General features: G+C 48.6%; 1 protein-coding gene across 1 annotated transcript in view; it reads left to right on the top strand.

Moving 5' to 3' along the window:
* IGLON5 (IgLON family member 5) overlaps positions 1–23,531 on the top strand; it is a gene marked incomplete at its 5' end in the record, with an annotated part of 131,356 nt that overhangs the window by 94,712 nt on the left and 13,113 nt on the right. Inside the window, 3 exon segments of the mRNA XM_079986171.1 lie at positions 7,858–7,936; positions 18,514–18,746; positions 21,260–21,379. Of these exon segments, the coding sequence (XP_079842297.1) occupies positions 7,858–7,936; positions 18,514–18,746; positions 21,260–21,379 (432 nt within the window).

Genomic DNA, 23,531 nt, shown 5'->3' on the forward strand with positions numbered 1-23,531 from the left:
GGGCAAGGAACAGAATATCATTCCCCGAGGATTTTTTTTCATCCATATTAACCTTCTGCTCTGCTTTAATATGTAACGTCACCCTCTATATACCAGGGAACGAGAGTCTTTTCAGTATTGTCTGATGGAGAGAGAGTGTGTGTTCTGTTTAAGAGGAAAGCTTGCATGTTTTTTCCACCAATGGAAATCAGATAGCAGAGAGGCAGTGCAGTGTAGCGGTTAATAGTTCTTGTACAAGGACCTGGGAGAGAAAGTTTTGAATCCCCACTCAGCCATGAAGCCCACTGAGTGGCCTTGGGCCAGTCATGGTTTCTCAGGTTAACCAACTTTACAGGGTTGTTGTGAAGATAGAATGAGGAGTCAGAGATGCCCCATTGAGCCCCTTGAAGGGAAGGAGGGATGGAATAATAATAAATAGTAAATAAAATCCAGAGGCATATAATTATCTCAGCGAAAGCATCCATGACAGATAGCCATCCAATCTCTGCTTTAAAAAACCTCCAAGGAAGGAGAGTATAAGGACAACAGTTGTTGTTGTTGTTTTATTGCACATCATCTATTTTAACCTCCGCACCAGACACTCCCGTAGAGCTCCACTCAGAGTAATTGATTGTTATTATTACTTTATACAGTGCCTCCCTACACTTGGTGGCATCTGGGGGTGCGTTTTTATTAAAAATGGGAATCAGGAGTATTAGAACCATGAACCTCTGATGTGATCTAGCAAGGCTGTTTTTTGTCTTTAAACTGGGGCACTCCAATCTTTATTGAGGGGAAGGCAACACCACAAAACATAGGATGCTACCTTATACTGAGTTACAGCTGACCCTTGGTCCACACGGCTCAATGTTGTCTACAGGAGGGGTCACTAATGGGTGCCTGAAGGAGATGTGCCCCCACCTCTCCCCACTGCTGAATCAGGCTTGAAGGATGCATCCTGTTGTAGCCAACAGCCACTGCTCCGCCTCTGAGTTACAACGCTTCCTGAAATGTTAGCAAACCATTGCCTGGGGGAGTTCGCAATGCCACCTTTTCTTCCTGAGCTACCAAGTTTTATAAAAACATGAATGGCATGGAGACACGGCCGGATTTAGCTACTGAAGGTAATGGGGCTCTTTATATGTCCAGCTGTCCTTTGTCAACAACAAATTGTTGCTGTTTTTTGTGTTGAATATATGCTATACAGTAATTTAGGGACACAGGTGGTGCTGTGATCTAAACCACTGAGCCCAGGGCTTGCCGATCAGAAGGTCGGTGGTTCAAATCCCCGCAATGGGGTGAGCTCCCGTTGCTTGGTCCCTGCTCCTGCCAACCTAGCAGTTTGAAAGCACGTCAAAGTGCAAGTAGATAAATAGGTACCGCTCTGGCAGGAAGGTAAACAGCGTTTCCATGCACTGCTCTGGTTCACCAGAAGCGGCTTAGTCATGCTGGCCACATGACCCGGAAGCTGTACACCGGCTCCCTCGGCCAATAAAGTGAGATGAACGCCGCAACCCCAGAGTCGGTAACGACTGGACCTAATGGTCAGGGGTCCCTTTACCTTTACCTTTAAGGCAATGTGGTGACCCCCATAGGTGTTCTTGGATGCCAACACCCCATGATCCCCAGGCAGCATGGGGAGGATGAGAGTTGCCCTCCACAACATCTGCAGGGTCCCACGTTGACTGCCCCTCCATTTGTCTTTGATGTTAAAAGAAAAGAACTCTGCTCATGCTCAGGGGCTAGCCCTTCCTCCAGACAGCCTGTTGGCACCAAGTAACAGGGTCAGTGAGTATGTGTGTGTGCACAGATTTCTGGTGAGGCATGATGTGTCCTAGGTGCTTCCAGGCCCTGACAATGGTGTGCTAAGCGCATGCATTAAGCAGACGTCCTGGTCCAGGAGAGACTGCTGGCTTAGCAGCATCTGCTGTGACCCTCAAGCTGTCTGTGTGCCACAGTGCCAGTTGCTGGATATTGACAGTCGCCACTCGTAGCCAGAGCGAGAACATGAAGTAAACACGATGTCACATCCAAGTGAGAGCCGCCAATTAGATACCTGCCCACTGCAATCTGTCCTAGGGGAAGGCTATCTGGGATGGAGAGGGATGGGGAGCTGGGCCAAAGGGAAACCTGGAGCACACAGCCTCCGCCCTCTGAGGGACATTGATAGGATTGGTGGGGCACAAGCTGTGTAGGAATGGAGAGGGGCTTGGTGGTGGCGGGGAGGAAAAGAGAGAAAGGACAGCCGGAGGCTTGCGAGGCATTGCTGAGGAGAGCTAGCGGGGCTTGCGCGGGCTGTGATTGATCTCTGTCCATGTCTCTTTCTTCCCTCGTCACCTTCTCCCTGGTTCTGCATGCAAAGCAACCGTCTGCCTCTCCGACTTGTGTCCGGCTCCATTCGTCAGCCAGACAGAATCTTAATCAAGCACTTCACCGGAGGGGCCATGCAGGCTCCTGCTCTCTCTCTCTCTCTCTCTCTCTCTCTCACACACACACACACATACACACACACACACACACACACACACACACAGACATACACACAATGCATTGCTGATCTGTGGACAGATTTAAGAATCGGCAAGGTCAGGCAGGCTGCCTTACCTGGTCTGAGTTCCACAGGCACACAAACACACAAGCAAAATTAGATTACACCCTCCTAATCTGGATTTAGAAACTGGAAATATATCTATATGGATATCTGTATAGATATCTTTATCTCTCTCTCTCTCTCTCTCTCTCTCTGTGTGTGTGTGTGTGTGTGTGTGTGTGTTTCACCACTCATTCCATAGGGAGTTCTACTCATTTCAGACCTGTATCCCAATTTGTAGAATGTGTCTTCTTTGTTTTTGTAGAAGGTGTCTTCTTTGTTTTTTTAGCCTATGGCTGCTTTCCCCTGTTTTTGATCATCGTAAATAGTTGCTTTTATATTGTTTCTACTGATAATTCCATTGCTTTATTCTTTTTGTGAACTTCTCCGAGGGTGGTGGTTGCTTTTCCAGTCAAGCGGCATGTAAATTTTGGGAAACAAACAAACGATTTAAGCTCAATGGGTGTGAATCTGAGTACAACTAACAGTGGATGCAACCCCTTTAATTCACAATTGCTGGAATGGATTTTTAGGACTTTACCAAATATGTTATGTGTTTGGGTTGTGACTAACAAATTTGGTAGCATGGGGACTTTTGCGGGGAATGACACTGTGCCTAAATGGATTCCCCCCCCCCCCCCGGCTTTCCTGACTCTTTGAGGAAAAATAAAGCACAGAACTTGGGGGTGCTATCGCACCGAAAGGCAAACCCTACCCTCCACCCCAAATCTGAATTGTCTGACCTACACTTACAGGGTTCCCACCATGTTGGGGTATATGCAACACCTCTGTGTGCCGAGCTCTCAAAAATGCACTGCATGTTGGGAGCATGCAAACCCAGCCTGAGTCCTTGGTATATGCAGATTCTCTCTTTACTACACCGGTCCATCACAACAGCGAGTGTTTTTGCTGGTATTTGCTGAGCAGCTGCTAGTCCTTGATATTTGAAGCCTGTGGACAAAAAGATAGCTATGGAAGTATGTAACAGGTAGCCCGTGACTGATGGCAAATTAGGAGCAGAGAGAGATTCGGATTTTTTGCAGGCCAGTATAGGGTGAGGAGAATTTGCTTGAAAATCTCTCTCTCTCTCTCTCTCTCTCTCTCTCTCTCTCACACACACACACACACACACACACTTTTTAGTAGCTCTAGTGAAGAGGCACCATTAACCATGAATAAGACAAAAAGGGCGCGATCTCATGCATAGGGCAGAGGATAGGGGGCTGACTCTGTCCAAACCCCTCCACCTCTTTCCCTGGCTCCAATCTTTGCAGCAGATGCCCCCAAATGCTGGTGACACCACTGAGTGACCTGCGCTGTGCTAGGCAGTGGAAGGAAATCACTTGGAGGACATAAATAAATAAATCCATAATAAAAATGATGCTGGTCGGGTCCCCTGCTGCATAGCTGCTGACTAAGCTTTGACCCTCAGATCTCCCCCCGATGCTGATGCCTGTCGATCACAACCTGGACTCCAGTTATGATGGAATATGGGCAGGGTGGGCGTAGTGACTGGGTATCTCAGACAGGAGCAATACCTCAGTGCTCTAAGGCCAGGGCTGAGCTTCAGGCCTTGTTTTCAGTGCCCGGAGCTTAGGATGTGCAAAATGTCACAGGGCTGGTTGATTTCCAGTTTCCCATGGAAGGGGAGCAGCTGCAACCTGGAGCCAGCAGAGGGCTTCCCACTCTAGCTACAGCACCGGAGGGGTATAAAATTGTCTTTGTCTTGGGAAGTCAAGAAAAGAGAAGCCTTCCAAAAGGGAAGGGTCCATAGCTTTGTAGCAGAGCAGGCAAGTGGGAGCCGCAACCAAATGTTGCAGCACGGAGTGCTCCTTTCTGGGTTCCCCCCAGTTTGCTAGCCCCGCCTTCTTTCAAGGCCTTCCAAATCAGAGGATGTGGCTTTCTGAGCCTTGACGTACACCTCCCCCTCTATCTGGATGCTTCTAGATGACCTCCTTATTCAACATGCATCCTGGTCATTTTATCCAGGGAGATTAAATGACGTTAGCTATTCAATGGGCATTCGGCCTGATTTGTTTGCAGGGGTGCAACATTCCCAGTCTCATTCCCAGTGAATTTTCCCTTCCCTGTTGCAAAAAATGTCTGATCTTCTGGAGAAGCAGTTATGCTGTGCAAGAGCTCCCAGCTAGCCTATAACTGTGCAACCTGAATTTGCTGGTATGTGGTTGAACCCCACCCCAAAATAGCGGCAGCTTGGAAGCTCACTCCCTCTCTTTTTAGTCTCTCTGTGGGTTTTCACCTTAATTATTCATCCCTTTGAGCAGCAGTGCAGGGAGATAATTTTAGACTCTGGGCCACAGTTCCTGGGCTACTTTAGACAGTTACTTCGGCATGTGAGAAGCTAAGCCTTGTTCTGTTTCTTTAGTGTGCGTTTGTGTGTTTTCTCCTGCTCCTTCTGTTGACTTCTGCCCCAAATTCTTGCCCTGATGACAGCACTGCCTCCTGATGGCAGCAGTCATCATATCAAGTGATGAATTGCCGTGGGCGAGCCAAACGTTGGAAATGACAAATGGTGCAGTTTATCTCTACTACTGCTGCCCAACCTTTGCATGTTTTGAAATCCTGTGCTCGCTTTCAAATCGCAAGCTCGTGATGACAAACAATCTGGGTCTGGGCATCCCGAGGGACCGTTGTGCTTCAACAACAACACCTCCAGCCCCCTCAAATAAGAGTCAAGCCAGGCATCTGACTCATGACATTCCTAACTCTGCAGCATCAGAACCTGTTAATGACCAGGTTGCACATCATGACATTCAGGATCTACAGACTTGTCTCTTGGACCCTTTCTCCAGCTATTGTCAGCCCAGCCTCTAAGCCTCCTGACCTTAGATCACTGGGAGAGGGAGAAAGAGAGTCAGTGGATTTTTGACAGGGAAAGAAAACGGAGGCACATTTGATGAGGCATCCCTGTTGATGAGCCCTCAGGCAATCTAGGCTATGTATGCACATGCACCTTCCACCCCAATTCAGAAGAGAAGAGAGGCTTGTACCGTGAGTCAGATTGTTTCACAAATGTTCTCTTAACAGCCCTGATAGGAGCTGGCACTCCAATGTCCTTGGTGGTTGCCATATACTCAGTCAGTGGTTGCCTCATACAGGTGGAATCTCACAAGTCAGATCCAGGTGAAGGTGGCTAGGAAATCCATCGGTCACTCTATCTAAATGGAACCTCAATGTTCAAAGGCAGAGTATGCATTCAAAGACAAGTTGCTGGGAATTGCAGGTGGACAAAGCACTGCTGCGCTCTGTTCCTTTTGTTTTAGAGAAGAACAATGTTTGGAGAAAGGGGATCTTATGAGTCAGGACCAAATGGACTTTTTCTTCTGACACTTGTCTTCATATTTGTTTGTTTGGGGCCGGAGCAGGGGAAGGCATCGTCAAGGTTGTTGTCGCTTTAAGCAGAAGCGTCATTGACAGTGTGGATAAGTGATGCAATGCTTGCATCTGCTGTCAGGTAAAGAAGAAATCACACCATGCACTTCAACACACTTAAGTGCTTTTCAGTCAATGATACCTCAAAGAGAACTACAGCAATGCTAATGAGTCATTAATACCCCAAGGAGATGTAAATGAATGGGAAAGGAGATTTACAGTTAGTTTACACAAAAAGATCATGTGGCAATGCTATTCCTAGCCTGTGCCACTTCAAACTGCAGGTGAGGGGCTTGCATGATGTGTGTGCAATACAACCATTGCAGTGCTGAAGGGGGGAAAAGACAGCCAAGAAAGGTCCCTTTAACTAAAAAAGGTCTCTTGACCTTGACCTGCCTGTGGGTGCTAAACTGTAGGCCAGGCATAGGCAAACTCTGGCCCTCCAGATGTTTGGGACTACAATTCCCATCATCCCTAGCTAACAGGCCCGATGGTCAGGGATGATGGAAGTTGTAGTCCCAAACATCTGGAGGCAGCGGCGTAGTGTGGGTTGTCAGCATCCGGGGCAAGGCAAGTAATTTGCGCCCCCTAACCCGGGGCAAGCCAAGTAATTTGCGCCCCTAACCCCTAACCTGCCGCCGCTGCCAGCTTCTTCTTGCTGCTGCCTAGGCTGGTCGGGTGTGGTTCTCTCCCGTGCTCAGCGCTGTGCTGGGTGGCCGCTGCACTGTCCCTCCCCCAGATAGTCCCTCCCTCACTCTCTCCCCGCTCCGCACTGCAACGCAAGCCTGGCACCCTCCCCCTCCACAGTGGGCGGCGACCCGGCAGCTCGGATCGGATTCGCACAGCCAGCACTGCAGTGAGAGAGAGTGAGTGAGCCAGATAGGGGCAGAGAGCTGCGAGCGCGAGCGCGGCCCCCCAAATGTTGCGCCTGGTGCGGCTGGCCCCCCCTGCACCCCCCACGCTACGCCACTGTCTGGAGGGCTGGAGTTTGCCTATGTCTACTTGTAGGCAATGGTAATCAGTAGGGTTGCATGCTCTGTTCCTCGTGAGTGCTGACTCCACGGTGGGACTGTGAGATTGCCATGTGAATATCACAAGAAAGTAAACAAGGCGCAGTGTTGCTTTCTACTATTGTACCCCAAAATAGAGTGGCTAGCTCAAAGGGTGAATGGGGGGGACATTCAGTTGCTTTTACATTTAAAGGTGAACTTGCCTCATTGTCACTTTCTGAAGCTGAAACAAAGCCATCTTTCAAAATTTGCACAGCACCCTGAATTTTGCAGTCCAGCTACCCAGACAAGCTGTGTGTACATAAATGCATGGACTAGGGTAAAGTATGTTTAGTGTGGTGAAAATAAATACAAGAACACATTCTGTTGTGGGAAATCACTTCACAAAAATGTGTGTATTAGTAGAAATGTGTGCTAAAATGCTGGTGAATTTTCATGGGAACTTAAAAAAAATAAACCACAAACTGATGTGGAAATGTGGAGAGCCAAATTTAAGATTTGGGGGAAAAACAAGAAACCGAGAGAATTGGAAACTGATGTAGTCAACCATTCCTAGTTCAGAGCAGCTCAATATATTGACAGCCGAGTGATATCTAATCATAAATCATTTGTGAACATCATCCTCTGTTGGTGCAGGGCTGCTTCACTTCTAGGTTATACAGAACTCTTCTTCAGGCAGAATTCTTACAGGATGATATTAAGAATGGGAAAGCTCAAAAAGCTTGCCTGTTTCTACATCGACAAGAGGTTTCGGCCTTATAACAACTTTAAAAGCTCTACTCCTAAAAGAGGTGTTGCTTGTTTTGCCATCCCTGGATCACTCTGCATGGCAATCCCTCGGCCGCACTCTAACAGCAACTTCTCTCTCTGTCTTTCACTGTGCAGGACTGCTGGTTCGGGGTGCTGATTTTAACCAGCCAGCTGACAATTACACAGTTTGTCAAGGGGACAATGCAACATTAAGGTGAGTTTCTCCCTCTGACTGAGGTGTGTGTATTTGTGTGTTTGTGTGTGTGTGTGTGTATACAGTGGTACCTCAGGTTAAGTACTTAATTCGTTCCGGAGGTCCGTACTTAACCCGAAACTGTTCTTAACCTGAAGCACCACTTTAGCTAATGGGGCCTCCTGCTGCCGCCACGCTGCCGGAGCATGATTTCTGTTCTCATCCTGAAGCAAAGTTCTTAACCTGAAGCACTATTTCTTGGTTAGCGGAGTCTGTAACCTGAAGCGTATGTAACCTGAAGCATATGTAACTCGAGGTACCACTGTGTGTGTGTGTGTGTGTGTGTGTGTGTGTGTGTGTGTGTGTATATATATATATATATATATATATATATATATATATATATGGGTGGCTGAGAGAGTGATGAGCCCTCCCCATCAATTTATTACCATGGACCACACCAAAGCCTTCCACAACCTAGTGGTCTTCAGAGGTTTTTGGACTTCAACTCCCATCCAACCTAGCCAGTAGAGTCCTGCTAGCTGATGCTCATTGGATTTATAGTCCAAAACCTCTTCAGGTTGAGGAAGGCTGCTGTAGTTTCTCAACCTGTATGGACTCATATCTTCCTCCTGTTCTAAACTTACTAGACCTTCCATGTCAGCCCCCACTCAACCCCACACCTCTGTCTTTGGGAATAGGGAGCCTGTGGCTTTCCAGATGTTGTTGTGCTGCAGCTCCCATCCTTTTTGAACACTGGTCGCACTAGCTTGGGCTGATAGGAACATAGGGAGTCAGACCCATTGGCCCATCTAGCTTCACGTTCCCTACATTGCAGTGCCCACTGCTGCTGGTAGAGCAGAAGGCAAGGAGGCCAACAGCAGGTGGCGCCAAAGTGAATGGCAAGCAGAGCCAACTAATTCCACTTTTGTCCCCATTGTCCTCCCTGCTGGAGGAGGCAACACAGAGTTTAAGAAGGAAGAAGAAGACAGGCAGAGCCATTCCACAGACTGTAAGAAGGCAGACAAGTAAGGGCTAGCTGGGGGAAGACTGAAGTCAGTGGGGCAGTGCCCCAGTTTCCCTCATGGTTTGGTCTCCACTGATTCTATGCTGACTGGCTCTCCAGGTTTCCAGGTGGGGGACATTCTCAGCAATACCTGGAGATGCCAGGGATTGAAGCTGGGACCCTCTGCAGGTGGTCTCCCAACTGAGCTGTGGCCTTTCCTCCCAACCTAGGGGATTTGGAGCCCAGCAAGATTTGTGGGGGCAGCTGCCTGCTGCCCACATGTTGGCTTTCTTTATTAAATTGCCCTGAGGTAAAAGGATGAATGGGGATTAGCAAATGTAAGCACCTTGCAGGCCACCGTACACAGGTCTAGCGCTGGGCCTGCTGGGCCCAGGGACCACCAACCATCACAGACCTCCCATGTAAGGGAAGAGTGGCTCCTTTCAAGCAAAGCAAAACAGAAGCACACTCTCTGGTGACGCAGCCATCTTTCATCTACAGCCTTTGCTCCAGCAGAGAGCGGGACCTTTCCCTGACCCTGCTCTCCCATTCCCCCTTCCGTTGATGTCTGAACCCAGAGCAGGTTTCGTCCCGCAGTTCAATCATTTAGCTCTCCCTGCCTATTAAAGTTTCATCGCAACATCTTGACAGTATTTAAATAAAATATGCCCTCTCCCCCTCCCCCCACCTCACGGCACAACGCACAATTACCTTCTCATAACGCGTTAATAGCAGCCGGCGGTGACTTTCGGGATGGCTAATAACTCTGTCAAATGCGGCATAAATTCACCAGGCCTTGGTGCGAATACTTCTGCATTGTTTCGAAGCAAGAGGACATAGGGAAGCTGCCTTGTACTGGGTCAGTGCGAGAGACCGCCAAAAGCAGTGTTGCCTGTAACTGGCTGGCAGCAGCCCTCCAGAGTTCTGCCATCCCTAACACTGGGGACTGAACTTGGGACCTGCACACAGAACAGATGCTCTGTCACTGAGCGATAACCCTTCCCAGTAGGCCCACATAGGAGAGCCTTCCCTGTATTCTGAGGGAATTCCATTACCCCCAAATCAGGTTCATACCCCTCAACTGTCCTGTTTAAATCAGAACATTCTGTTTTTTGGGGGGGCGCGCTCTCGCGGGGCAGCACGGCACCCAAAAATGTGAGGAAGAGCACACCTTGCATCTTTCAACCATATCAGTAGTGCAGAATTATGTGAAATTCTGCGTTCCAAAATTAAGTCCAGTTATACAAAACATGTGCCAGGGTTACCGTATTGTTTTAACTGCCCTTGCTTTAACTAAAGCCTAGCACGCACCCCATTGAGATCCCCTTTCTCCCTCTCTGAACAAGGACTGACAGCAAGCCTGGGTTTTAAAACGGCATTCTCCACTCTGCACATGCTTAGGGGAGGAGTGATGGTTAGTTGCGTAAGTGAGATGCTGTGGGCTGCAGCCATATTGACTAGAACTCATGCTGTCCTAGAGCACAAGAGCTGTAGTAGAGGAGGGAAGATACTCTGCACATGCTCAGGGACAGCCATTAGCGCATCTCACAGATTGTTTGGAACACATGCCCACCTGACTTTCAACAAGAGAACAACTGCAGCTCTCAGTGACTGCTGGCTGCCAGAGATTATCCTCTTTTCATGGGGGAAGCAGCCACCAAGCCAAGGTTTCATGTGGCTGCATTATAGGGATCCGTCTGGCCCTATGATGACCTCTTGTTCCCAGCACAAAGGACCTCTGCTTGTTTCTTGTTTCTTGCTCATTGCTCTTTCTCTTCTTTGGTGTTCCATGCACTAATGGGTCTCAGTGGAGCAGACTCGGTGCCAGTTCCAGATGTGGCCGTCATTTCTTGCGCTCGCCGGATGGTTTTTGTATTATGATCTGACCAATTAGCCCTCGAAACATAGGGAGCTGCCTTATCTTGCGTCAGACCACTGGCCCCATCTAGCACAGCATTGTCCAGCACTGACCAGCAGCAGCTCTGCAAGGTATCAGGCAGGGTTCTTTCCAAGCCCTACCTGGAGCTGCCAGGGATTTAACCTGAAACCTTCTGATTGCAGCACACATGCTCTACTACTGAGCTACAGCCCTTCCCAAGTACTTTAGCACCTCATGTTTTGGGCAGGACATTTGGGTTTGGGCTGGGTGTTCGTCAGTATGCGGATGACACCCAGCTCTACCTCTCTTTCAAATCGGAACCAGTGAAGGTGGTGAAGGTCCTGTGTGAGTGTCTGGAGGCGGTTGGAGGATGGATGGCAGCTAACAGATTGAGGTTGAATCTTGACAAGACAGAAGTACTGTTTTGGGGGGACCAGTGGCGTAGCGTGGGGGGTGCAGGGGGGCCGGCCGCACCAGGCGCAACATCTGGGGGTTAGGGTTAGGGTGCGCAAATCCACGGGTTAGGGGGCGCAAATTACTTGCCTTGCCCCAGGTGCTGACAACCCACGCTACGCCACTGGGGGGGGGTGACAGGGGGCAGGCAGGTGTGAGGGACTACCTGGTCCTGAATGGGGTAACTGTGCCCCTGAAGGACCAAGTGCACAGCCTGGCAGTCATTTTGGACTCACAGCTGTCCATGGAGGCGCAGGTCAATTCTGTGTCGAGGGCAGCTGTGTACCAGCTCCATCTGGTACGCAGGCTGAGACCCTACCTGCCCGCAGACTGTCTCGCCAGAGTGGTGCATGCTCTAGTTATCTCCTGCTTGGACTACTGCAATGCGCTCTACATGGGGCTACCTTTGAAGGTGACCCAGAAACTACAACTAATCCAGAATGCAGCAGCTAGACTGGTGACTGGGAGTGACCACCGAGACCACATAACACCATTCTTGAAAGACCTACATTGGCTCCCAGTACGTTTCCGAGCACAAGTCAAAGTGTTGGCGCTGACCTTTAAAGCTCTAAACGGCCTCAGTTCAGTATACCTGAAGGAGCATCTCCACCCCTATCGTTCTGCCCAGACACTGAGATCCAGCTCCGAGGACCTTCTGGTGGTTCCCTCATTGCGAGAAGTGAGGTTACAGGGATCCAGACAGAGGGCCTTTTCGGCAGTGGTGCCCTCCCTGTGGAACGCCCTCTCATCAGATGTCAAGGAAATAAACAACTACCTAACTTTTAGAAGACATCTGAAGGCAGCCCTGTTTAGGGAAGTTTTTAATCTTTGTTGTTTTATCGTATTTTTAATATTCTGTTGGAAACCCAGCCATATGGGACGAGTATAAATAATATATTATTATTACTATTATTACTATTGTTGTTGTTGTTATTAATATTATTATTATTATTATTTCATAATGCCATACCCACATGCACAATAGGATCTCACTGGTATGGATAGACTTACACTTCTCATTGCCATTTCTTCCTGCAGGCATGATATTCACAACTTACAATCCCAAAGTGGCTAATGTGGTCCTCTAAGCATTGTTGGGACTCCAGCTCCCGCCAGACCCAGCACCAGGATGTCCCATCAAAAGCCATTCTGCTGAAGCCCCCCCCCCCAACCTGGAAACGCCCAGACTGGACATGGCAGGAGCAGTTCCATGCCTTTAAAAACATTTAGACGGGGAGCAAGGGTTCCATTTTAAAATCACAAGAGAGATGCACACTAGGAGAGCAGAACCCTCCCCTCCTTTATGCTTATTTCCCCAAAATTGAGCTCAATCAGAGCTGAGCGCTAATATACCTTAAGGCAATTGACCTTGACAGGGAGAAAAGGGGAACATGATAGAAGTGTATGAAATTATGCCTGGTGTGAAATAGGGATGGATGTGCCTGTTAATTTTGGTTTCTTGTTTTCCCCATGTTGGGATCAGTTTCTCACATTTCTGCAGCCATTTGTGAGTTGTTGGTTTAACAAAGGAAGCCTTGTGAAAAATTGTCAATGTTTTAGTGCAAATTTCTACTAATATACACATGTTTGTATGAAGTTTTGATGAATAATCATGTTTTGCCAGAAACTTTCCCCTATATAACAGGCGTGTGTGTGTACTAGCATACATTTTTCTGCATATGTTCACCAATACATGCTCTCTCTTTTTGGCACATTAGATGGAGAACCACACTGGAGGAGTATGAATGAATGGCTTGCGTGCTAGTTCAAAAAGTGAGAGCTTGGTAGTTTCTCGTTCCAATGCAAAGAAAATCAAATTTCTCCCCTATCACAAATGCGAAGCAAGTGGTTGGCGATAAATTTCTCTCTGTGTGTGTGTGTGTGTGTGTGTGTGTGTGTGTGTGTGATGGTCACCAATCCAGATGGCTTTAAACGAGGACTAGACAAACATATTCTCCAACTGCCCCCAAAATGCCGGAACTGTCACAAAAACCCTTAAGCCATCACGGCTTCTCACTTGGTCACGCCAAGTCCCGAATTCCCAAGGGACCTTCCCTTGAGTTCAGTATTTCAATGTGTTGCTGGAAGTTCAGATCCATGCGTCCCACTAACACATTTCTTAGATCTAGGCCTCCCGCTCCATTTCCCCAACTCAAAATGGTGCCACTTCCTGTGCTTTTTTAAAAATGAAAATGAGATATGGGTCACTTGAATGCCCCTAAGAAAGTCTTTCACCATTTCCCTGCTTCTCAGTCGGTCAGTTTCCCATAAAGAAAGCAGTGGGTTGGGGAGCAAAGAGGGTGGGGCTTGTCCACAAAGCCGCTGCATCTGTGTCCCTGCTCCGGTCTCTGAGGAGGAGGAGGAGGGACAGCGGTGGGCTGTGGAAGGATGGCAAACTACTGTGACCACCTGGCACTAAGGTGGTGAAACTGCAGGAGAAAGTGGCTGTGCTAGAGGTGGAGATGGGCACATGACAGAGCCATATGGAGCATGAGAAGAAGAAGGTGTGCCTCAAAGCCCAGGACAGCATCCCCATTTTCATCTGAGGAATGCTGGAGGGTAGGGACAGCACGATGGCTAATCTCTGGCTCCACAGCTGGAGGCAGCAAACCTTCTGCTGGACACTGAGGTCCAGCGCCGAGGGCCTTCTGGCGGTTCCCTCACTGCAAGAAGCCAAGTTACAGGGAACCAGGCAGAGGGCCTTCTCGGTAGTGGCACCCACCCTGTGGAACACCCTCCCACCAGATGTCAAAGAGAACAACAACTACCAGACTTTTAGAAGACATCTGAAGGCAGCTCTGTTTAGGGAAGCTTTTAATGTTTGATGCATTACTGTATTTTAATTTGTTGGAAGCCGCCCAGAGTGGCTGGGGAAACCCAGCCAGATGGGCGGGGTATAAATAATAATAATAATAATAATAATAATAATAATAATAATAATAAATTATTATTATTATTCTGAATACTGGTTGCTGGAAGCAACGGGAGGGCAGAGTCCTCCCATGCTCAAATCCTGCTTGCTGATTTCCCACGGGCATCTGTGAGAACAGGATGCTAGCCTAGATGGGCCCCGTGGCCTGATCCAGCCGTGTTTGTCTTTTGTTCTTCTCCTGCTCTCTTTAAAATATAAATTGCTTTGTTCACTCAATAGACATCAAAGCAACCAGGATGCTCTTTGAGGGAATGTGGGTCTACAACATGGGGCGGGAGAGCAGGGAGAGCCCCCCTCCCCATGTACCCTCTCTGCATCCAGCCCCCTCCACACACGCCCAGCTGGAAGTTGTGAGTCAGCATGCGGAGATCGTCTCTCTGCCATTCCCCCCTTCCTCCTCCCCCCACCCGCCAGCCCCCCACTCCAAACAGCCTGCAGTGGGCCGGGTTCCCACCAGCCTGAATCAGCAGAGGCTTTGACCTACTTCCCAAGACCTCTCCCTCCTGCTCTCTCTCTCTGCAGAATAGAAGGGGGAGGAGGTGGAAAGGAGCCCTCCCTCCTTCGCTCGCTGGCTGACTTGCTTGGCAGGAATACTAAGCGAGCTGCAGTAGAGAGCCTACGTCTTTTGTTAGCTCCCAGGGGCAGGTCACCCCCACCCAGTACCCTGTCTCCATGGAGGAATTTTGGCAGAGCTGGAGCAGAGATCCAACTAGTCCAGTGCCCTCTCTTTCCCACAACAGCCATGGAAATGATGCCTTTCTATGCTGCCTCCTTTCCTTGGATGCTGAGATATACTGCAACTCTGCATGGAGGTTTTAAGATCCTGGCTCGTGGCTGCTGGTATGCCTGTCGTCTACCACCACCTTTTAAAAAGATGGTGGTTTTAAAAGGGCAACCAGACAAGCTCACAGAGGATAACTGCCTTCAGTGGCAACTAGGCATGGAGCCTATGCAATATATTCCCTGCTGCATTAGAAGCAGAAGGCAACACTGAGTACTGTGTGCTGGAGAGAGCATTTGAACTCATGTCCTGCTATTAGAGTGCTGGTTTGCCACTGTGGGATTAGGGTGTTGGTTCAGATGGAGTTTTGGTCTGATCCAGCAAGGCTCTTTTTGTGGTTTTAATCCTCTCTCCCCTAGCTGCCATCACAACTCTTATTGTGTCAGGGACTGGACTGAGGAGGAATGGTGGGGGCGCCAGTATAGATTCAGAACAGTGGTTTGCAGAAGGGCATAGTTCAGAGGCTGCAGAGTGGAGAAGTTGGGGGATATTGGAAGAGGAACAGCAGGAAGAAGAAGCACCGGGGAGAGACAACTGACAGACTCGGTGTCTTTGGAAAGCATTCCTGACCCACCTACCCCCACCCACCCCCAGGACCCGACATGCATTGAGGGTAGTAGAACAAAGATCTCAGAGGCAGAAGGGTCAGATTAGCAGACACAGGGGTGATGTAGAATAGGAGAGGTGGGGGGGACTTTACTCGGAGCAACACCATTATTTAGGGAAGACTGCATTCCTTCATATCTCCCTCTGAATATTAATAAATTAAATGGTAAGAACTTTTATTGTTTTTCTGTTTCTTGGCTGCTACCGTGAGAGGGATCGGATCCCCCAAAGCCTGACATATTGCAGCAGTGAGTTCCACCCATTAATCCCACCTTCTGAAAAGAAGGAACCACTTCCTTTTTGCCAGTCCCAGAGCTAAAGCCCATCAGACTTATTGGGTGATCCCAATTTCTGTTACAATAGCTTTCTGCCATTCTGTATATTTTTTACGTGGTCCTACCTCCCGATGGCTGGCAGGAGGAAAGGGTTAAGCAGGCCCTACCCACCCCCCACCAACCAAGCAACCAACCAATATTTTGCTTTCCTTAAAGCTTTCCTTTAAAAAAAATCAGGAAAAATAACCAGGTATATTGTAGATTTGGCCCTTTCTGTCCCAGGAATCTGACCTTCTCCCGGACACTTTCGCCAGGCATTGTGCAGCAAGATGCCACTAGCAGATATCTCGGCTCTGGGTCCGTGGCAGAATGTGAGGGGCAGGGCAGGGTGTGTGGAGGAATAGCATCTATATAAAATATCAGGGTCAGCTGCAAATTCAAGGGGGGAACACAAAGCCCTCCCCCTCCCCACACCAGCTTTTCCCCAGTTATCTTTGGAAGACTTGTCCAATCTGTGCCTGACAGCTGTCAGGGACCAAGAAACGGGATTACTTAGCGCCCACTCGCCTTGAAGGCGAGAGAAAAAGCACTCCAATAATTAAATCTCGAGGCCGGGAGCCACAGGGCAAGGGGGGGTGAGGAGAGAGAGGGGAAGGGAAAGAGAGAGAGAGAGAGAGAGAGAGAGAGAGAGAGAGAGAGAGGAGAAATGAAGTGGCAGGAATAGTAGCGAAATGCCAAGGAGGTGGGTGGGCAGATGCCAGGGCCTCGGAGAGGGTGGCTGCACCAAGAACACCCCAAGCCCATTTGCAAGGCAAGGGTTGCTTTTGAACGTGCCCGTGCAGGATTTAAATTCAGCAGCTGAGTTCACAAAGTCTGGGATATTTTAATGTCCCCCCCCCTCTCCTCCCTCTCCCCAACACTCATTTTTTCTGTAAATCCACAGTTTGGAAGGTGTTCAAGTTTTTAGGGCTTGATAAAATGAGAGAGTGTGAGAGAGAGAGCTGTAATAACATGGGCTTTTGGACTTCAAAGGGCTTGGGAGAGAGGGAAAGAGAGAGGGAGAGAACGAGAGAACGCCAAAGGCCTCAGCAATCTGTGAGGAAAACTCAGGAGTACTTTCGTTTTCTCCTCCCTCCCCACCACACTTCTCCCTCACATGTTACAATGCTGCGTAATAAATTCTGCTCGGCTGTGTGCTACAGAGGCAGAAAAGGGCCCAGCTTTCCCTCGGATTACAAACCGAGCGATACACAGAGCATGATATTGTTCAGGTGCTGAGGTCCCTGTTCTCTCAAGGCCCCAAGATGGGGGCTGTTGCCTGGACTGGGGTCATGGAGGCAACCTAGGCCTTGAGGTTATGGGTGCTCCCTTGACAGGGCCTGGGTGCATAAATGCCGGTGTAAGTAGGCCCCGCTTGTGCTGTATATCTGTCCCTCTTTGAGGCAGATATATTGTGCGATGGCTGGGATTGAAAGGAAGTGGGATTTGATTAAGTTTGTCCTTTCTGAAATGGCACACGAACCAAAGCACAGCCCAACCTTTGAAACTTGCGCTTCTCCGAATTTTCAAGCCAAGTTCCCTAGCCAAGTAAAGTGGTACCTCGGGCTACATACGCTTCAGGTTATGTACACTTCAGGTTACAGACTCCGCTAACCCAGAAATAGTACCTCGGGTTAAGAATTTTGCTTCTGGATGAGAACAGAAGTCTTGCGGCGGCAGCAGGAGGCCCCATTAGCTAAAGTGGTGCTTCAGGTTAAGAACAGTTTCAGGTTAAGAATGGACCTCCGGAACGAATTGAGTACTTAACCTGAGGTACCACTGTAATACATGTCTGAAAATACATGTGTATGAGGGTAGAGCATGGCTGAAAATGCATACATTAGTGGGAAGAATCACGCAGAAAGGCATGACTGGTGATAAGCTGTTTTTAATAGTGTATTTTACATTGCTGTAACCCACTCTGGGACCATTTTGTTGAAGGGGTGCATGATAATAAATATAACAGCAACAGCTTTGCAAAAACGTGCAAATTGCCTACAAATGTGCAACACTGGGTGAAATTCACACTAAAACGTTGATGAATTTTCATGAGAACTTTTTTGTTTGTTTTTTAAATAAATAGGAAACTGATGTGTGAATGTAGAGAATCGGAGACTTAAAAAAATAAATAAAACACTGAGAGGAAACTGAATTGTGAAACTCTCTCATTCCTACCTTTACCTTACTGACCTCCCTGACCCTAACCATCCAGAATATTTGAAGATTCGGAACAGACGGAATAAAGTATTTCTTCACACGGCACATAGTTAGACTTCGGAATTCGCTCCGACGAAAACTAGGGGTGGCCACCAATTTAAATAGTTTTAAAAGGGGATTGGAGAAGTTCATGGGGGGGTTAGAATATCAGTGGATATCAGAAGTTCATGGGGGGAGGCGTAAGGATAGCAGTGGGGTTCCCATAGACTTCCAGTTGGCCGCTGTGAGAACAGGATGCTGACGAGATGCATCTTTGACCTGGTCCAGATGTTCTTACGTCCATCGCAGCATCCCTCAGAATCCGATATAGGAGCCAGCCCTGCCCTGCCCCTACTTCTGCTGTTGCCCCGTTTTCATTCCATCGTTCTGCCGCTCACCTTTGCTGCTTAATTCCTCTCCTTTCTCTGCAGCTGCTACATAGACCAGCAGGTGACGCGCGTGGCGTGGTTGAACCGCTCCAACATCCTGTATGCCGGCAATGACAAGTGGTCCATCGACTCACGGGTGCAGCTGCTGACCAACAGCCCCTCGGAGTTCAGCATCATGATCACCCATGTGGACGTGTACGACGAAGGGCTCTACACCTGCTCCTTCCAGACACAGGACAAGCCCCACACCTCGCAGGTGTACCTCATTGTGCACGGTATTGCTATTATTATTACTATTACTATTGTTACTGTTATAATTTCATACCCACCCTCTACCAGCAGCAGCCCCAGGGTGGGTTAAAAAAATTCAGAATTCAAAATCCTTTCCTGACGGCACCAGGTGTTTCTCCAGCAGTATTTCTCCAAATTGCCCAACTAGCAAAGGTGCAAAAGTCCTGCCATCTTTTGCATCTGACTGTGTAGCTCTAGGTCCCCAGAACTCTGCCCTCCATCTCAGAGGAGAGCTGCACTTTGGCTCGAGACAACTTGGAATCTCTCTCCAGCTGTCAAAACCAAACAGAGACTCCTCTCCTCCGCTGGTTCCCAGCCGTCTGCGGGATTTCTGCAGCATTGGCAAAAGCCACAACTGCAATACTAGCCTACCCCATAATTACACCCAGCCCCCCCCCCTTTCCCACGGTTGCTGGAGCTGGGAAGCTAGTACAATAGGAGCTGATTGGACCCCGGTCCGGAACGAGGCGCCTGGGCGTCAGGAAACAGCTGTTCTCAGCTCCTCCATCATTCGCCGTCGCCTACGTCACCCCAACCTATCAGGGCAGACAATGGGGATCATTAGGCCCAGTCAGGAAAAAAGCAATTTCTTTTTCGGGGGCTCTTCCGCTGGGGCAGAGAAAGCAGCTATTGGGAATTAACCCCGAAAGCACTAGCCTGAGGATTTGATGAGGAGGCACTCAAAATGCAGCTGTTTCTGGGGTGGGACAGCTATTTATAACCAAAAAAATAAAATAAAATGGGCAAGCAAAGTGGCTGACATCATGACAGGAAGACTAGTATGTATTGCAAGGACCCCTGGAGAAGGGGAGGAGGTTGCAATGCTCCTTTGCTGACCCCTTGCCCGGAGTGACATTGCATTTTCTCCTGTGGAATCCCCATCTGCTGTACCCTGGCCACTAAATGTTAGTGATGTTGGGTGGGAAAAGAATATGTAACCCTCACTCAGTCGCAAGTGCTGGGCTTCACATTGGTGTTAATGGCAACCCCACACTTCCGTGGAATAAATTAAAGGGAGACAGCTGGGGGCATCATCAAGTCAAATATGAAGGCTCAAAAATCAAACCTTCATTTCTCTGCATGCTGGCCGGTGTCCAATGGGACTGGTAGAGTGGAAGGCAGGGAGCCCAACAGTAGATGGCGCCAGAGCCTGCTAATTCCAGTTATGTCCCCATCCTCCTCCCTCCTGAGTTCCACAAGGGCCACACTGAGACTAAGGAGCAGCAGGAGGACGCTGACAGCCAGGGCCACCCCTGGGACTGAGTGGAGGTAGTAAGGCAAGCAGGTGCAGGCTGGCTAAGAGCAGACTGGGGTTGGCTGGGCAGTGTCCCACCATCCCAATGGACTAGCCTCCACTGTCTCTCTGTCTGTGTGGGCCCATCCTAGATAGTTACTCTTGCTCACTCCAGGGCATGACAAAACACTGAACATAATCAGTGTCAGCTCTAGGTTTTATGGGTGCCTCTATGCAAGTTGCCTTCAGCGAATGAGTCTTTCAACAGTGTTCCTGCTGCCCATTTGCTTGCCCTCTGCCTCCAGACCCAGTCTGCAGGAGAAAGAGGGCAAGACGAGCCAAGGGTATCCACAGCTCCTCATTGCACTTGCCAAAACTCATGCGGGTTGGAGAGGGCAAGTGAACAAACAGTCCCAGCAAAGAAGGACGGGGAGGAGCAGTGGCAAGGATTCTTAGAAACAGCAGAAGCAGATTCAGGGCAGCACGACTGGTTCCTACACACAGGGCCCAGGGGGCAAGAGGGTGTCTTCCCACCTCCTTCCCAAAGGAGGGATGTGCTGGGCTTTGGGAAGGAGGTGTGAGGCTCTGAACAGGGTCCTAGACTCCTCCTTCCTCCTTCCCAAAGCCTAGTTAATGCTTCCCCAGCTTTGGGAAGGAGGCAGGAGGTTTCTGAGACCCTGCCACAGCCACACGCCTCCTTCCCAACGTCCAGCACCTTGCTCACCTGGCATCAACTTTTGGCCTTTGCCATATTACCAAGGTGCTCCCTTGCCCCCTACTGGAAGTTGAGGCTCAGCTGGTACCCAGTGATGCTGATACCTAGCATTACCACTGAATGTAATATGTAAGAAGAGAATTTGAAGACAAGCCTGTAAATGATTAGTAGCCATGCTAGCTATGTTCTGCTTGTTGTAGGCAAAATGCCTTTGAATCCCACTTGCTGGGAATCATGACTGGGGAGAGCAGTGTTGTGTTCAAGTCATGCTCATAGGCTTCTCATAGGCCTCTATTTGGCCACTGTGAGAACTGAATGTTGTCTTTGTGGGCTTTGGCTTCTTCTTATGCTCTTAAGTAGTCAAGCGACCAGAGCGTAGCTTTGCAGTCAAACACAATCATTTGTTAATTGCTGCAGGGCAACTGGCTGTTCAAAACCTCGGAGACACTGTCCTTAGGGTTGTGTCAAGGAAGACAGTGCCCCCCCCCTAGTGTTGGGAGACCAGATGTGCCTTGATATTCACTGCCTCTCCCCTCCAAACTCTGCAGTCCCTGCTCGGATCGTGAACATTTCGTCAGCAGTGACCGTGAACGAGGGAAGCAACGTGAATCTGCTCTGCCTAGCAGTGGGGAAGCCAGAGCCGACGGTAACTTGGCGGCAGTTGAAAGGTAAGGGAGGCTGGAGAGGGGAGGGAGGCTGAGGGTATCCCCTTTGTCCCCTATTCTGGAAGAAACTTACTCACCCCTCTGAGCAACTGGTTTCCTCTGCAAATGAATGAAGGCAGGAAGAAGGAAACCTGTTTACAGATTAGAACCATATGAACCCACCCAGACCCTGAAATCGCCACCTGAGGCCCTTCTTTCTGTGCCTCCTCCATGGAAGCTTCAGAGCATGGCAACATGAGAAAGGGCCTTTTCTACAGTGGCTCCCCATTTGTGAAATGCTCTCCCAGGGACGCCTGCCTAGCACCTTCACTGTTCTAGGTTCCCGGTGAAAATGCTCCTCCTCAACCAGGCTTTTGGCTGATTAGCATTGTATGCCCCTTTAAATGTGTTCTTTAAATGTGAGAGGGGGTATGGGTTTTCTTTGTTCCGGTTATTGTTTTTATTATGTCTTTTGTGTTTCCGTTTTGTATTTTTATGCCTTGAGATCCGCAGATGAAGGGCGGTATGCAGATCTAATGAATAAAATAAATAAATAAAATCAGAGCCGACGATTGCCTACATCTCAAAGCAGGTTTTGCCCCAAATAAATGAAACTTGTACCCATGTATATCTGTTAAGCAGGTGAAATTTGGTACTGGGTACAGAAATTAGCACCTCCTCTTTCTTTATTTTTTAAAAATAAGTAAACAAACAAACAAAGTTTCCACTCCTTAAAATTGCAGAATGGGCTTGAAAGAGTATCTTCAATGGTGAGTGAAATCCCAGAATTGTGGCAGAAAAGATATTGCAGTGGCAGAGAGCCAGTGTGGTGTAGTGGTTAAGAGCCGTAGTCTCTTAATCTGGGGAACCGGGTTCGCGTCTCCGCTCCTCCACATGCAGCTGCTGGGTGACCTTGGGCTAGTCACACTTCTCTGAAGTCTCTCAGCCCCACTCACCTCACAGAGTGTTTGTTGTGGGGGAGGAAGGGAAAGGAGAATGTTAGCCGCTTTGAGACTCCTTAAAGGGAGTGAAAGACGGGATATCAAATCCAAACTACTACTACTACTACTCTTCTTCTTCTTCTTCTTCTTCTTCTTCTTCTTCTTCTTCTTCTTCTTCTTCTTCTTCTTCTTCTTCTTCAGAGAGTGAGAATCTAATCCCCTGCTAAACATAGCCCCCTCGCTCCTCCCCATGACTTCTACAAGGCAGTGCTTAATTATTCCAGCTGCAGAATGCAGCTTTTCCTCTTTTTCTTGGTGCAGAGCTTTGATTTGTTTATCAGCAAGCACAGCTCCACCTCGTAGGCAAAGATGCTCCCCATGCTTTAGCACACATAGCTTGTGGGGTGTGTGGGATTTTCACACTTACGATACTGGGATTTGATTTTGAGTTTTGACGAGTTGCCTAAAATGTGTTCGAGGAGTGAGGAGAATCAAGCAGCAATTGAATCTTGCTGGGAAACCTAAGATACAGACTCACAGGAAGATGGAATAAATCCTCACCTGGTTTTGATGAATGAGCAGTATCGTGAGCTGCACAGGGGTGACAAACCGCTCTAAACCCTAGTTCGTGCCGAGTGTCCTCCCAGGCTTTTAAACTTTTTTAAAAAGCCTTTCAATACCCTAAAGCTGATATTGATTCCTATTTTAGTCTCTAATTTGGTAGGGTTTCGGGTATTTTATTTGTACCCTTATAGAAATGTGTATGTGTGTGTGTGTGTAAGCATGTGTTATTTAATCTGCTTTGACGTTTTAATTCATGTTGTGCATTGCCTAGAGGACTAGTTGAACAGCTGCCTAATAAATGTAAATAATAAATAAATAAATAAAACATATTTCAAAGGCATTCCCAAACATCTCTACAAAGGCAGGAAGATGAAAAAAAAAATCAGGGGCAAATGGGAACACTGATTTCCCCAGGGACACAGTTCCCAGAAAATAGGCGGCAGACCTTGGAAACACAAATGGCGGCACGACTCAGCATCCTTGGATAGAACCTGACATTGCTGGTAGCTGCCTACCTGCCCTCCTGCTTGCTTGTCTCTCTGGGGCTGGCCACGTTAGGCAGTTCAGAAGCTGTCATATTGATGTCCTCATAAAGCCCTGGTGAGGTCCTACACTGCGGCCTTATGCAGGTGGTGCTGTGGTCTAAACCACTGAGCCTCAGAAGGTCAGCG

This window comes from Podarcis cretensis, assembly GCF_951804945.1.
Source record: "Podarcis cretensis genome assembly, chromosome: 8".
Classification (NCBI taxonomy): Eukaryota; Metazoa; Chordata; class Lepidosauria; order Squamata; family Lacertidae; genus Podarcis; species Podarcis cretensis.